The following is a 14,003-nucleotide window of genomic DNA, read 5'->3' as shown; positions in this document are numbered from 1 at the left end:
TATTTTATTTTATTTTTTTTTTCAAAGGTGCAGTGTGCAGGATTTAGTAGCATCTAGCAGTGATCATTCGAAGGTAACAAAAACAACAATTCTTATTTTCAGGTGATTATACACTAATTAAAACATACATACATATATTCCATTTCTGCCAAGTCCGTTCTGCTAGATGCCACTACATTTTTGTCAAATTCTTCTTCATGTTATATTTTTTACTTTTCCAGTTTTGTAGAAAAAAACAATTAAAATATCAAATAATATTGCAAGTGGACCTTGAGTGGAGATTATTTTGTCAACTGCTGTGCCCAAGGTTAAGAATGAACTGTCAAACTCAACTTTTAAGCAAAAGTGAACCAGAAGGTCTAAAAGGGCTCAGAATAATGGAAAGTTTGAACATCTCCACTTCCAAACAACTAAACAAACTCCATTTGCTGACACTAGAAGGTTGTTTTTATATTACTCACCTGTAAGTCTTCATTTTGCCTCTCTCTCTGTTTCCAGACTCTCCATTTATACTGGCCATCAAACAACAAACAGGCATGAATGGAAACTTGTTAGACGATAGAGTAACATTAGCTGAACAAAAAACATGCAGAACTTCCTCAACAAAGGAAGTTGAATGTTAAAGAAAAAAGTGGAGTACACACCCATTGATATTTTGGCATATTGTGTATGTATGCATCGCACATTAGTTTGCAGTTGTTTGCTTCACTGAATGAACAACCAGATTGTCTCCAGTTGTACATTTCATGTTGACTAGTGCAGTAGAGTCAAGTAGATTTTACTTTACTCTTTTTTTACTCTTTATATTGCTGTGATTGTTTGTGTTGAATAGGACCTGCAGCTGTGGATACAATGTTAATACAACTACGACTAAAGTTCAGACATTAAAGCACACTGAGAAAGGCTTAAGGCTGAAATGTTTGTGCTGTCTTCAACTTCAGACTAAGAGTCTGCAGCCATGCAAGCAGCTCTGTGAGTCTATACTGACATTAGCATTCAGCTCAATGCTAATGTCAGCACGCTAACAGGCTTATAATAATGCTAATGCTCATGTTTAGCAGGTATAATGTTTACTCTGTTCATTCTAACCACATGGTGGAGCTGCAGGAAAAGGCAGGGGTCCAAAGTCAGTATAATTTATTATCTGGGAGCCATGTATGTCTATACAAAATTCCAGAGCAATTCATCAAATAGTTTTTGATTGACCAAAGTGGTCAACTAATTCCCACTTCTAGATGGGATCCATTGCCACACTGCTAACATAGCTAAACTGTTAAAAGTATAAGAAGCCTTTGGACAAGATTAGTGATTGGAGACCTTTTGTTTTTTTTTGTTTGTTTTCAAGTTTTGTTGTGCTTCAGTGGTGGATATCACCATACAAATATGTATTTAATGAAATTACCAAAAAGTAAATGACACACAGATAAAGTGAAGCTTTTGGGGCCCCTGAGGATCACCAAAACAAACTCAAACACAGTCTGGTTTATATGGTACAGTATATTAACTTTGTTAGTCATCAAATTATACATTTAATGTAATTTAAATTAAAAATAGATAGATAATATATGACCTGACTTATATCAGCCAGTTATTCATCACTTACACCAGCCTGTTAGCTTTCTCTGATTCAGTCTGTTCAGCCATAAGAGACAGTCAAAAGTAAGAGTTTAATGGTTTGTTTTATCAAAGAATAAAGCAAAAGTACATTTTTCAATCTCACTTTAAACATTTTTAAAGTATTCTGACTGATTACAAAAGTTAATTAAATACTTCATTATGACAACATGATTAAAACTAACAATTATAATACACAATTATTGTACAGATTACGTGCCCTCATCTCCACATTAATACACCATGTGATTCTTAATGATTCTAAAGTTGCAAGTTTGACCAACTTGTTATAATGTTTGTGAAATGGAAAAGATACAAAGTAGTATGACAGCATGATGTGTCTGACTAGTGTTTCTAATGACTTGTTTTAGTATCTCTGCAGCTGAATGACCATGCATTAGGTTAGGCGGTGAAGGGGCTCCACTCTCGGTCAGAGGATGTTACTGGATGATTGTTTTTTTCCGTCTGATGTACAACACAAAGTAAATAGCCATGGCGACGAGGAGAACAGTTAGGAGGACGATGCAGACAATTACAGCCACTACAGGGCTGCTGTAGTTGCTCTCAGATGGCAAACCTGTGTGAGAAGGGAAGAATGACAGCAATAAGATATCAGATGAATTATACTTCATGGGTACATTATTAAATGTTACTAATTACATACTCTTCACACTAGGTCATTACAGTACATTTATTCAGATACACACATATGCACAGTGAAAAATACATCACATGTAATGAAGATTCTTACCGTAAGAAGTTGCGTAAGTTTGAGGATCTCCTGAAAAATTAAACCAAAACTACAGTCAAAATCGACAAGATTCTGTTTTTGTACAATTATTGATAAAAAATGAACTGACATTTTGTGGACATACACTTATTTGTTTTCTTGCAGAGAGTTTTAAATGAGGAGATCAATACTGCTTGATACTCAATCAAGTAAATCAATTTTCTCTTTCAAGTGAAAGAGCGAATTTTGGAAAATGTCTAACTATCTGTTTTTGCATACTGTATATTTAAGTGTGAGTACCACAAAAAAGATGTTCGTTATTGTAACAGCTATAATGGATTTATCAAAAAAGACAAATCCTGAATATTACTATATACTGAATTATTCATCAGGCTTAAACAGGAAGTCAGATTAAATTGGTGAGGAAATCAAAATTGGCACATTTTGAGGAAATATTGTTACTGTAATTGTCACCATGTAAAAAGTCATTCTGTTAGGATGACGGTGTATCTTTTCATGTGGTACTTTGCCCTAAAGCTGTACCGGTGCTCTGTTTGCCCACAACTATGGCAGGCGAGGTGACTGTAGCGTTGGCCACCACATCCTGGGCCTCCCTCTTTCTCCGATTTTGGGAACAGTCCTGTTCAAAATGAAAAAAAAAGACATTCAAAACTCTGCTACATGATGTATGTATTAGTTACAAATCAAAATGATGTATCTGTCAAGACTCACAGGCATTAGTGTGCTACACGTGGACACCTCACAGAGCCTGGTGACGCAGTGCAGGTAGAAAGTGGAAACTGTCAGATTTTTGTGCTCCACAAATCTGAATGCCTCAAAGGAGAAGTGCGCTTTCTGAGACTCCCCATTGACATCCACCTTAGTTTGTGCGTCACGTGTACACCTTGGGGAAAAAAAGAGACGGGTTGTGTGACTGCATATAGGGAAATACAAAGAGATAGCTTGGAGGTGGATGTCACAGTAAGTACTATGTGGTTATGTATATGCGACTCACCCTACGAAAAGGTCATAATAGGTTTTGAGCATGGGATATGGACTTGTTGTTGCATAGCATCTGTCCAGCAGCACATTGAACCTTTGAGGACAGAAAGGAACATTTTAAGAGTCTTTTTTTATGAATATAACTAACAGAAAACTGGAAACTATAAAAGCGTAGTTACCTTTCTGTTAGATTGATCGCTTGAACTGCAACATAAATCTTGGTCTTCAGGTTGAGTCCTGTTTGTGGGACACTCAGTATCTGTTGATACTGTTCATCCTGTTCCAAAGAAAAGTAAGAACAAAAAAAAAGTTATAAAATGTTGTATAATACTCTATGTACAATTTTATAAACTAGAGTAAGTCTTACTTGGTAGAGCTGCATGCTCAGTGTGCTGACAAAGCTCCCATTATTGTCTCGTATGGCAAGACTCACACCAGATCTGTATTGAACGAAAAGAAAGTTGTATTACGTATGAGAAATTTGGATAAATTAAAATGTAGTTTGGTCCGTGCTCCTTTCATGAGCGTGCAGGTGTTATTCTGGGTGTCACATGGCATACTCACACGCCCAGCTGAGTGTTGTTCAGGAGATACTGCATCGGGTAGAGGCAGGAGAACTTGTATAGGATCTCCGGGCGGTAGGTGATCACACCCGCAGAGGGGTCTATAGAGGTAATGCTGCCAGAGATGTTGACATACTGGACATTTGAGAAGTCGGCAAACTCTCCAGAACCAACTTTATTGATTATCTATCGAAAAAGAAACATATATTTCTCTGAAAATAGTTTAAATTAGTCCTGAGATTTACTGTTTGATACATGAATTCAAAGTATTATGACTTGTAAATCCTTGGTTTTTATATTATGCTAAAATAAATCAATTAATGTATTTGATAATGAAAGCAATTGTGTTGCATACGTTAAAGTTATTTTCGCAGACAGAGGTAGAACTTCCATTTATGGGGAAACTGAATCTTAAGACTGGTGGGTCAACGCTCCAGTCAGGAGTCCCAAAACATTCAGGTTTGTTGAACTGGCTATTGAGGACCATCAGGGACTCATTGTAAAGTGCTTGGTACACTGGGCAAATGTAGATGCTTAGGTCCATATGCTCAGTGCCGCAGACCACAGTTATGTCCGAGTTTTCTAGGAGAGATTAAAAAAAAGGGAGGACATTAATCAAACTGCAATGGAAGTGTGAATATAAAGAACATATAAAAGAAAATGCCACAAACCTGGAGCTCTGTTTGTATCACTAGTAATGCAACCATCTGGTATTTGTGCCGCAGTCCTCAAAATTAGGCCAAGCTGGCACACAAGGAGGACCAACCACATTGTTCCGAGTCTGTGAGAAAACATTAAGAATAGGAACCAAAGAATTCACCATGTTCTTTCACAGGACAGGGTTTTGAAAGAAAACTTTTCAAATTTGGCCAATTTTTTTGAGATCACAGATTACAGATCAACCTTCCTATGCATGATGGAAAAGCCAATAAAGGTAATAAGGTTCCTTAAGCCCATTATGTAACATATACAAAAAGTAGTCACTTGAAAGAATAAAGAAAGACTGGCTTCTACCTGAGCTGTGTCATAAGTTATGCGTAATTATACATCATTTTCATCAGGAAAATAGACATATTGTGACATGAACTTACTGAAATACTAAAATTCAGATGCATCTTTGAATCAAGAGATAATTGATGGGAAACTTATGTTCTTCCTCATAATCACAACATATCTTGCATTTTTTCATATCAAGCAAATCAGGATGAAATTGGCATTACTGATTTAAACATTTGATTTAACCCAAACAATCCAAAAACAAAATGACTATCTGTCAAATGCCTTTTTTCATTGTTGATATAGTGAGAACATTTAAAAATAATGTTTCTTTTTAATATATTTACATTAGTGTATAGTATTTTTACACTACATTATAAATAAATATTATCTAATTGTTCATACTACAAGGAAAAATAAGGAACTCACCTGTAAGTCTGCATTTTGTGTCTTGCCATCGGCTACCAGATCTCTTCATTTATACTGTCCCCCAAAGGGGCGTGTGAGGGAATGTCTCTGACAATAGTGTAACATGAGCTGGGCTTTAACATCTTTATTTTTCTCAGAATTACATACATTTGAAATTTGAATAACAATAAATCTAAAATAAACTTACTTTTTTACACAGTTCAGCATGTCAACTGGCCTCAGTTCACCCTCTGTTGATTGTAACCTCTCTTTTTCTTGAAGGCATCATGAGCAGCACTGTCAGCTTTCTGCCACATACTGTAGCAATTTACTGGTGTAGGGTGACAGTGTGTGACAATAACAAATCATTTGTGTGCATGTTTGTAGAATCTCTATACATTTTGGTAATGGAGTTAATGTTTTAAGATAATGGTAGAAAGTAATTTGGTGAAAACAATAGAATATCTTAATCAGCAGCTGTGATTACTGTACGATGTGTTGTTTTAGCTGAACATATTCATCAAATGAATCGATTCTATCAATCTCAAATTATTAGTTACACATTTTCTGGGTTCAAGTGTTCACATTAAATTTGTATTAAAGATTTATAATGAGTCATAGAAAATGTCTGCAAATTTCCCAGTAATACCCAGCCCGTTTTTTGGTCATATTTGAAATGATTAAGCTTCATGCTATATGTCCACAGCTTGGCTGTATTAGTAATGTGATATTATTGATCTCAGCAGAGATTTTACTGCAAAACTGCACTGCAAAAGCTTGTTATTTAAAGACAGATACAGGAAATTGAATGTGAGCACTTTGCATTCATGAACGAGTTGCTGCATTTAAGTAATAACAAATAATCTGATGGTGTAGATAAAACTGTGTATTCCAAAGTTTATTTATATCACATGAAATAAACTGGAAAAGGAACGTTCGAGCCATCCCCCTACAGCACCAACCCCTGATTATGTTGTTGAAATTTTCAGCAGCTTACCAGCAGTTGCTTTAAACTTCCAGTAATGCATTAGCAATCATCTCACAGTTAGAACAAAATATTCAGTAAGTTCATGTGCAGGATTATGCAACATAAATGACTGGAAAAACACTTGATTGCTGTCTTGGTTGTTGGGCAGGGAGAGCGTTACATAGGAAACCATAATGTACACACGCAAACAATGTTTTATTTTTCATAAGCCTACAAAAGAGTGGGATCAGTGATCTGACCACAAGAGTCCTCTTTGGAGATCTTTTGATATGATAAAAGCATCATTATTGTTGTTCATAGTGTGAGTTTTGTAATGGATCAGTTTTTGTTATGGCCTCAGGCTGTAAACTGTAAATAGAAAGTTTCAGAGTCATTTTGTACAGTCTGTGAATAAAAGACACACCTATCCGAGAGACGAAAGGGACTTCTAACTTTCATGGTCCCTGAAGAACATCACAATACACTGCGAGGATACCTCCTGAAAAAGGTGCCTGTTGGATTACTGGAGACGTATCCAATGTCAAATGCCAGTTTTAATCTCTTTTGTTGACTAAATAAGCATTTGTCTGCAAGCCATGCCATCAGTGTTACTGAGGGCGCATTTCGTCAAAACCTGGACCCAAAAGCAACAAATTTGGTCACCCATGGGATATACTCAGACCAACAGGGTATAGTCTTGTGGCAGATTTAGGTCAGGACCCATAATCAAAAACACAATTGCACCATATAAAAAGGGAGCTGATACAGAAAGTGTTTACCTAAAAGTACAGTTCACAGAGGTGTCATCCCATTTTCACATGAGTCATGACTCAACTCGAGTCTGTAGTCCTATTTTCTCGTGAGTCATGATTCAACTTAAGTCTGTATACTGACAACCAAAACCTGAAGCTGAACTTTACATATTTTACTTAAGACCATTGCTGATAATGTGTTGCCTGAGAATGTGACAGGAAAACCAGGTATTGTGAGTTTTTCTTGAATGCATGGATTATAGTGGCTGGCCGATTTGAGTTTATCACAGATATATCAATGTCTGTGCATATTTTGGCCAATAATAACAAGAAATCATGTTACAGGAATTCCAAAGACATGTTTGAGGTCATTTAGAAACAGTGTCACCATTACAGTTTTTCAGAGAGCACTTACAAGTCTATTTTTCAACTGTAAAATGTTCCGCTCAGAACATATCTTCATCAATTCTGTAATAGCCAACTTAGATAGTTCATGTTAGTTCATGTTTGGAAATACACTTATTTGCTTTGTGGCGGAGAGTTAGATGAAAAGATTGATATCATTCTCATGTCTGTATGGTGAATATATGTTGCTTGTAGTTGTTTATGATATATCTTTCAAGTTTAAAAATTTGTCAGCATATTACTAATGGATTCCTACTAACTACTCCAAGTAGCCGAAAAGGAATGCCAAATATAAATATGTCACAGGACAGTTGAGGAAAAGATCCTGCTATAACTATCCATGTCTAAAACTCAAGTGCTGCTATGAAAATGCATGCTATGCATGCTTGAAAACAAAATGGTTACTTTAAAGACACAAGACCCAAGTCAGACATCAACTTGGGGACTTGAACTTGAACTCATCATCACCCAAAACTACAAACCAAAATCATCTAAGCTCAAAGGTACACTTATTGGTTTTTGGAGCTTTCAGTTGCATCTCAAGCTCTTTATTCAGAAAATGGAGCTGGTTCAGGTGTCATCACATGACCAAAGTGTGAAACTTTAGTAACAAGATACACAATAAGTGGTCACATACTGGGGAGAGATTGTAAGCACAGTCACGGTTCAAGGTTGGTCTTTGATGGCTTTCAGGGCCAGCTATGTTTGCTAAATGAAGTCTGTGATATGCAGTTGAAAGCTCTGAAAGCAAGTAAGTGGACCTTTAACCTTAGATTTGTGGTTACATATACTGTTCAAAAAGTTAAAAAATGAACTTATGTGCTCAAACTTGACTTGAACTTGAACATAACACTTGGTAACACAAAATATCAATAAACGATCCCTTTTAATGAAGCATTTAACACTTTCAGCTATTTTCCCAGGGTTTTCTGGAAGCATGCTATCTTTTCCATTTTTCCCAAACAACCATAAATAAAGAGGGCTTTTAGTTAAACTTCTACAATTCTCAGTTTATTCTTGGCATATAATGGCTCCCTCCATATGTCCCTTTGAGTCACGGGATTGTGTTTTGGAATTGAGCTCTATCATGTGCATCCCTTACACTTTGCAACAATACCAGACCAATTTACACAACATTCTCATGTGTCTGTGAATGTGACTTAAAGAAATTTGAGGAATAATAGGCTTCATATACTCTCAATGGGAACAAAAGTGTGTATGGATGCCTACACATGAGACATGAATGGTAATCATGTAAGTCTCAAGGGACAAAACAAGTGTCTTGTCTTGTGACACTTATGGCAGTTTAATGCGCATCCACTAAGAGGGCTCTTGGGAATATTTCAGTAACAAAGAATACAGTCCATTAACAGCCAAAATTACATAAAGCACAGGCCACAGTGAACAAGCAATGCTTTGATAAAATCTGACATTTTTAATCAAGCTAGTGCAGACATGTACTGTAACAACTTGAGAATTCACAAGTTAATAAAGGATTGTTAAATATAGTTATAAAATATATAAATATATCATGATGTTCACCCTTTTATTTTGTGCAATTCTGCAAAATCTGCTTTTTCACATCCAGATCTGCTGACTGTGTAAGCTCCAAATACACCACAGCATGGTCAAAAATTAATGTAAAATTTAAAGAGTGTTATATCTTATTGCTGATGATATTTTCTATATTACACTTTTATGGTATTGTATAGGTTGTACATATGAGCAGATCAATTTTATCTGATCTTATCATTTCCTTCCTTTTTTCTGATATACTTTTACAGGGTCACATTAACACAAAGTATTGAATTGTATTGAAAATGAGCAGCTATTGACTGTAATAAGACCTTGCTGTGCACTGAGTCACACTCTCAGGAACCTGCAACACCTAAGCGATAACATGTTGTGACTGTAACATAGGAGGAGCTCTTCTTTTAAGGTCACATCAGGACAAAACTCTTGCAAGATTTGTAAACCAATCCTTGGGCTTGTAATAAAACTTGATGTTATGTGACCCACTTGTTTTTTTTTTTAGGAACCCACCTTAATATCAGTATCTATTCTCTCATGGATATTGGTATTGTGCTACAAATTGTGTATTTTAGACGTATTAACCCACATATCTTTGTCCTTGATGCTTCTAAAATGACTCACTGGGTTTTAAACTGGCACTAAGGTGTAGTTAACAATGCACTTCATTTCTTCCACAGATCACATTAGCTAACCTGATTGACAGTAGACAAAACAAGGCGAGGCAAGTTTATTTATATAGCACATTTCAGCGACAAGGCAATTCAAAGTGCTCTACATAACATTAAAAGCACTGAGACAAAGTGCAAAAGAGAAAAGAGAATAGAAAACATAAATAAGCTAAAATAGAATAAGATAGGTATAAAATACACAAATGAAAGTTACAGTGCAGTGTATGAAATGAATAATTATTTGATTTAATCAAAGTCAGTGGCATACAGAAAAGTCTTCAGCCTCAATTTAAAAGAACTGAGAGTTGCAGCAGACATGTAGTTTTCTGGGTGTTTGTTCCAGATATGTGGACCATAAAAACGGAACACTGCTTCTCCATGTTTAGTTTCGACTCTGGGAACAGAAAGTAGACCTGTCCCAGATGACCTGAGAGGTCTGGACAGTGCATAATATAGCAGCAGATCAGAAATGTATTTTGGCCCTAAAACATTCAGTGCTTTATAAACAAACAGCAGTATTTTAAAATCAATTCTTTGACAGACAGGAAGCCAGTGTAAAGATCTGAGAACTGGAGTGATATGATCCACTTTCTTGGTCTTAGTGAATCAGCTGCAGCTGTCGGATCAATTTTTTAGGGAGACCTGTGAAAACAGCGTTACAGTTGTCGAGTCTACTAAAGATAAATGCATGGACAAGTTTTTACAAATCCTGCTGAGACATAAATCCTTTAATCCTCAATATATTCTTCAGATGAGTAGGCTGACTTTGTAATTATCTTAATGTGGCTGTTGAAATTCAGGTCTGAGTCTATGACTACACCAAGATTTCTGGCTTGGTTTGTGGTTTTTAACATTATTGATTGGAGCTGAGCGCTGACTTTTAATCATTCTTACTTGGTTCCAAAGACAATTAGTTGAGTTTTGTCTCTGTTTAACTGAAGAAAATTCTGGCACATCCAATCATTGATGTGTTCAATGCATGTTCAATGTGTCGTCTGCATAATAATATTTTGTTTTTAATAACCAAATCATGGCTCATAATCTGAGCCAGTGGAAGGATGTAGATGTTGAATAGAAGAGGCCCCAGAATGGAGCCTTGGGGAACTACGTATGTCATTTATGTCCACTCAGATGAGCAATTATCTATAGATACAAAGTAGTCCCTGTCCTTTAAGTAGGATTCAGACCAATTTAATACTGTGCCAGAAAGTCCCACCCAGTTTCCCGGTCAGTCTAGTAATATGTTGTGGTCGACGGTGTCAAATGCAGCACTGAGATTATACCAAAACTAATTATACCAAAACTGAAATTCTGTCACTGTCTGTGTTTATGTGGATGTCATTGAAGACTTTTACAAGAGAAAACAGTGTACTGGGCAAAGTGGGTAACTGCCATTTTTTAAGGACTTTGCACTACTTAAGTACAGTATCATACCAAGGCAGGTTCTGCATTAAATTTGTGGCCTTTTCTTGAAGAAGGACCAAAATCTAGTTTTAAGAGCTTTCTTATTTTAGTTTATATTGTGCTCATATGATGCAAGTTGTGTTTGATCACATAATCACTGACACACTGCACAGAAATGAAGATTATAATTATTGTCAATGAATCTATTATTTCTGATTCATCATTTAGCCCATAAAATATCAGTAAATCAGGAAAAATTCCAATGACAATTTCCCAGAAGTCTAAGGTGAAATTTTTAAATTGCTTGTTTTGTCTGACCAACAGTCCAAAACCCCAAAGATATTCAATTTACAAATATATAAAAGATAGACAGGAGAAGCTTGAACCAGAGAATACTTCAATACTCATATTCAGATACATTTTCTGTCTCAACTAGTCTACTAATCGAAGGCTTCTTTCAGCTCTAGGCTGCATAAACTAAACTATATGCATACTCATACAGCACTGTTGTCTAAATGTTGTGCCAGCTTTGAATTATTTGGTTACTAATCCTAAATAAAGAGGAAAATGAATCTATGGAAATGAAAACAAAAATATCTTCCCAACCTTTTTGGCTTGTGACCCCTTAAAATTAAGTAATGTCTACTTATGACCCCTCAGTTACACGTTATATTATGTAGACATGAGTTGTGAACAGTTCAACCAAATACTGATATTGTCTTTTTAGACTATTTAATATAAGGGACTTTCAGTGGCCTGAAGTGGTGAAAGCATCCAGGAATTCATAACAAAAAGGTAAACATTACATAAAAATCACATAGGCTATAGCAGAAATAAGTAGGCCTATTTGTTTCTTTCTTAGCCCCTTAATCATCTTGGGCAAAGGCTGGTTTATCAGCTGTGCAGTTCCACACTTTCTGTGTCAAGTTTTGTCAAGTTAATCTAATGTAACATAATTTTCAGAATATCTCCAATAAAGCACAATATTAACTGACAGGATGGGCATTCATGCAGGCTGTTCCTGGATGATATAGCTGCGTCAAAATCACTATAAAGTGCTTTTGGTGTCCTTATCAGAATCACTCAGACATCATGACTCAGCTTCTGGCAATGATGTTAGTCACTGTTAGGTCAATCTAACCCAGTTAGATGTTTGTGTAAATGACTAGGCACTTTTTATTTTAAAAGGAAAACATTGTTAAATGTTATTATTTATTATTATTATATTTGTATATATACATATATATATATTTATTATTATTATTGTTGACAATACAATGGAATGATAGGGGGTGAAAGCCATTTTCAGACAAAATGACTCTGTCTGCTATGTAATGTTCTGATATTTTATGAGCTATGACTTATCCACCAGATGGATTAAAAGAAAATGTTTATACTGTTAAAATGTAACATTACTGATAATACAAAATGAATGTGTCCTGTTATAAAATGTTCAGAGGTGATCTTGTATTTTATTTTACTTAATGTTATTCTCAAGTGTTGGATTCTACATTGTGTATGGTTACCATATCCTGGCTTCTGTGTGTCATAAATGAATGAGTGTACCTCAGATGAGTTTGCCAGCAGCAGTGTTTGTATTATTGTAAGTTCAAACATTGTGTTTCATGAACGATAGTAATAAAGTTGTGAAGTAAATTCTAACCATATCTAATTCTTATCTGTTGCATATGTTACTGTTATTTTAAGATTTTAAATGTGTAAATAGGTCTAATTGCAGAAATAGGGGTTGACTGCTAACTGCTAAGCTATAGTAACTAGCAGGTCTGAATAGCGTATAAACAACTGTGGGATTAGTGAGAAAGTTGCTAAAAGTATGAGTACCTGGGCAGAAATGTACAGTGGCTAATTAGTTGCTGTAATGAAGAATATAGCTAAATTAACAGGGTTGAGAGCAGAAAAAAACGCTACCAGTAAAAGAAAACCAGAAAGGAGACAACAAGCTTACCGCAACATGTCAGGTCACAACTTCATCTGAGCAGAGGTTAATGCAGCATTTAGACACACTTTGAATTTGGATTATTATGACGATAATTGTAACTAAAATCACTTCACTGAACAGGCAGGGGAGCTTGCAGCTTGCAGCAGCCAGTGCTAGCGAGCTAGCTGTTACAGGCTAACATTAAAGTGAAACTTTGGTATTTTTCAACCTGCCCTACTTTCCCATCTTTTTGTGTCTAAGTGACTAATGGGGACAACAGTTTTTGAAATTGGTCCAGTATTGAGCGAGAGCGCTGCAGCCGCGAATGTATTCCAATGGGGCAATAACACCCGTCAATGTACATCCACTAAAAGTGCTTGTTTTTGCCACTGACAGGCTCAGATTCTTATTGTAAGTCTCTGACAACATTATGGAAACCATACAGAGAAATAAAATGTTTTTCTTTACCTTTCGCTTGATCCAATCTCTTTGTTATTTTGTCCAACCAAGCCTTGCTCAAGGAGATGTCTCGTTCTGACATTGAATTGTTGAAATCAGCTAAATATTCAGCCATGACTTTGAAAATCTATTAGATAATACTAAGTGAAGCTTTCTGTACTCTAACACAACAAACTCCTCCTGGCACTCCTCTCTCCAACTCTGTCATGGCTGACTATTTAACTGATTTCCACAACTCGCAAGATTATAGCGGCCAATTACAGCTCGCAAAAATGTTTTGTTTCTCTGTATAGTCCTTTCCATAATGCTGTCAGACACTTATAATAACAATCTGAGCCTGTCAATGGCAAAACAAGCACGTTTAGTGGATGTACATTGACGAGTGCTATTGCCCCATCGGATTACATTACAGCAGTTTTGCAGCTGCTGACCGAAGCGCTTTCGCTCAATACTGGACCAGTTTCAAAAATGGTTGCCCTCATTAGTCAGTTAGACACAAAATGATGGGGGTCGGAGTTGAAAAATACCAAAGTTTCCCTTTAAATTGAGATTTCCTTGGCTTT

General features: G+C 36.0%; 1 protein-coding gene across 2 annotated transcripts; it reads right to left on the bottom strand.

Annotated features, from left to right (window-relative positions):
- Window positions 1–1,758: 1,758 nt before the first annotated feature.
- Window positions 1,759–8,916, bottom strand: si:dkey-4p15.5 (zona pellucida-like domain-containing protein 1). Of its 2 annotated transcripts, XM_044355383.1 has the most exons (12): window positions 5,522–8,916; window positions 5,335–5,421; window positions 4,581–4,690; window positions 4,265–4,491; window positions 3,911–4,095; window positions 3,714–3,786; window positions 3,526–3,623; window positions 3,360–3,440; window positions 3,077–3,248; window positions 2,888–2,984; window positions 2,366–2,395; window positions 1,759–2,191 (listed from the first exon to the last, which is right to left on the bottom strand). In XM_044355383.1, the coding sequence occupies exons 2-12, from the start codon at window positions 5,361–5,363 to the stop codon at window positions 2,055–2,057; spliced, it is 1,239 nt and encodes a 412-aa protein (XP_044211318.1). In that variant the 5' UTR covers window positions 5,364–5,421; window positions 5,522–8,916; the 3' UTR covers window positions 1,759–2,054. The 2 variants fall into 2 exon arrangements, with proteins under 2 accessions (XP_044211318.1, XP_044211319.1); XM_044355384.1 differs by lacking the exon at window positions 5,522–8,916 and having other exon boundaries at window positions 5,335–5,441.
- Between the last annotated feature and the right edge of the window lie 5,087 nt (window positions 8,917–14,003).

The sequence above is a fragment of the Thunnus albacares genome, chromosome 6, assembly GCF_914725855.1.
Source record: "Thunnus albacares chromosome 6, fThuAlb1.1, whole genome shotgun sequence".
Classification (NCBI taxonomy): domain Eukaryota; kingdom Metazoa; phylum Chordata; class Actinopteri; order Scombriformes; family Scombridae; genus Thunnus; species Thunnus albacares.
Note: the sequence above shows the minus strand (reverse complement) of the source record. Positions and strands in the feature narration are given on the sequence as shown.

Bases quoted from the DNA above. Each gene is read 5' to 3' on its own strand.
- si:dkey-4p15.5 (XM_044355383.1), bottom strand. From the start codon at position 5,363: ATGGCAAGACACAAAATGCAGACTTACAG. The intron at 3,249-3,359 runs GTGAGTCGCATA...TTTTTCCCCAAG, and splicing joins TATTATGACCTTTTCGTAGG to GTGTACACGTGACGCACAAA. The intron at 2,192-2,365 runs GTAAGAATCTTC...CTTCTCACACAG, and splicing joins AACTTACGCAACTTCTTACG to GTTTGCCATCTGAGAGCAAC.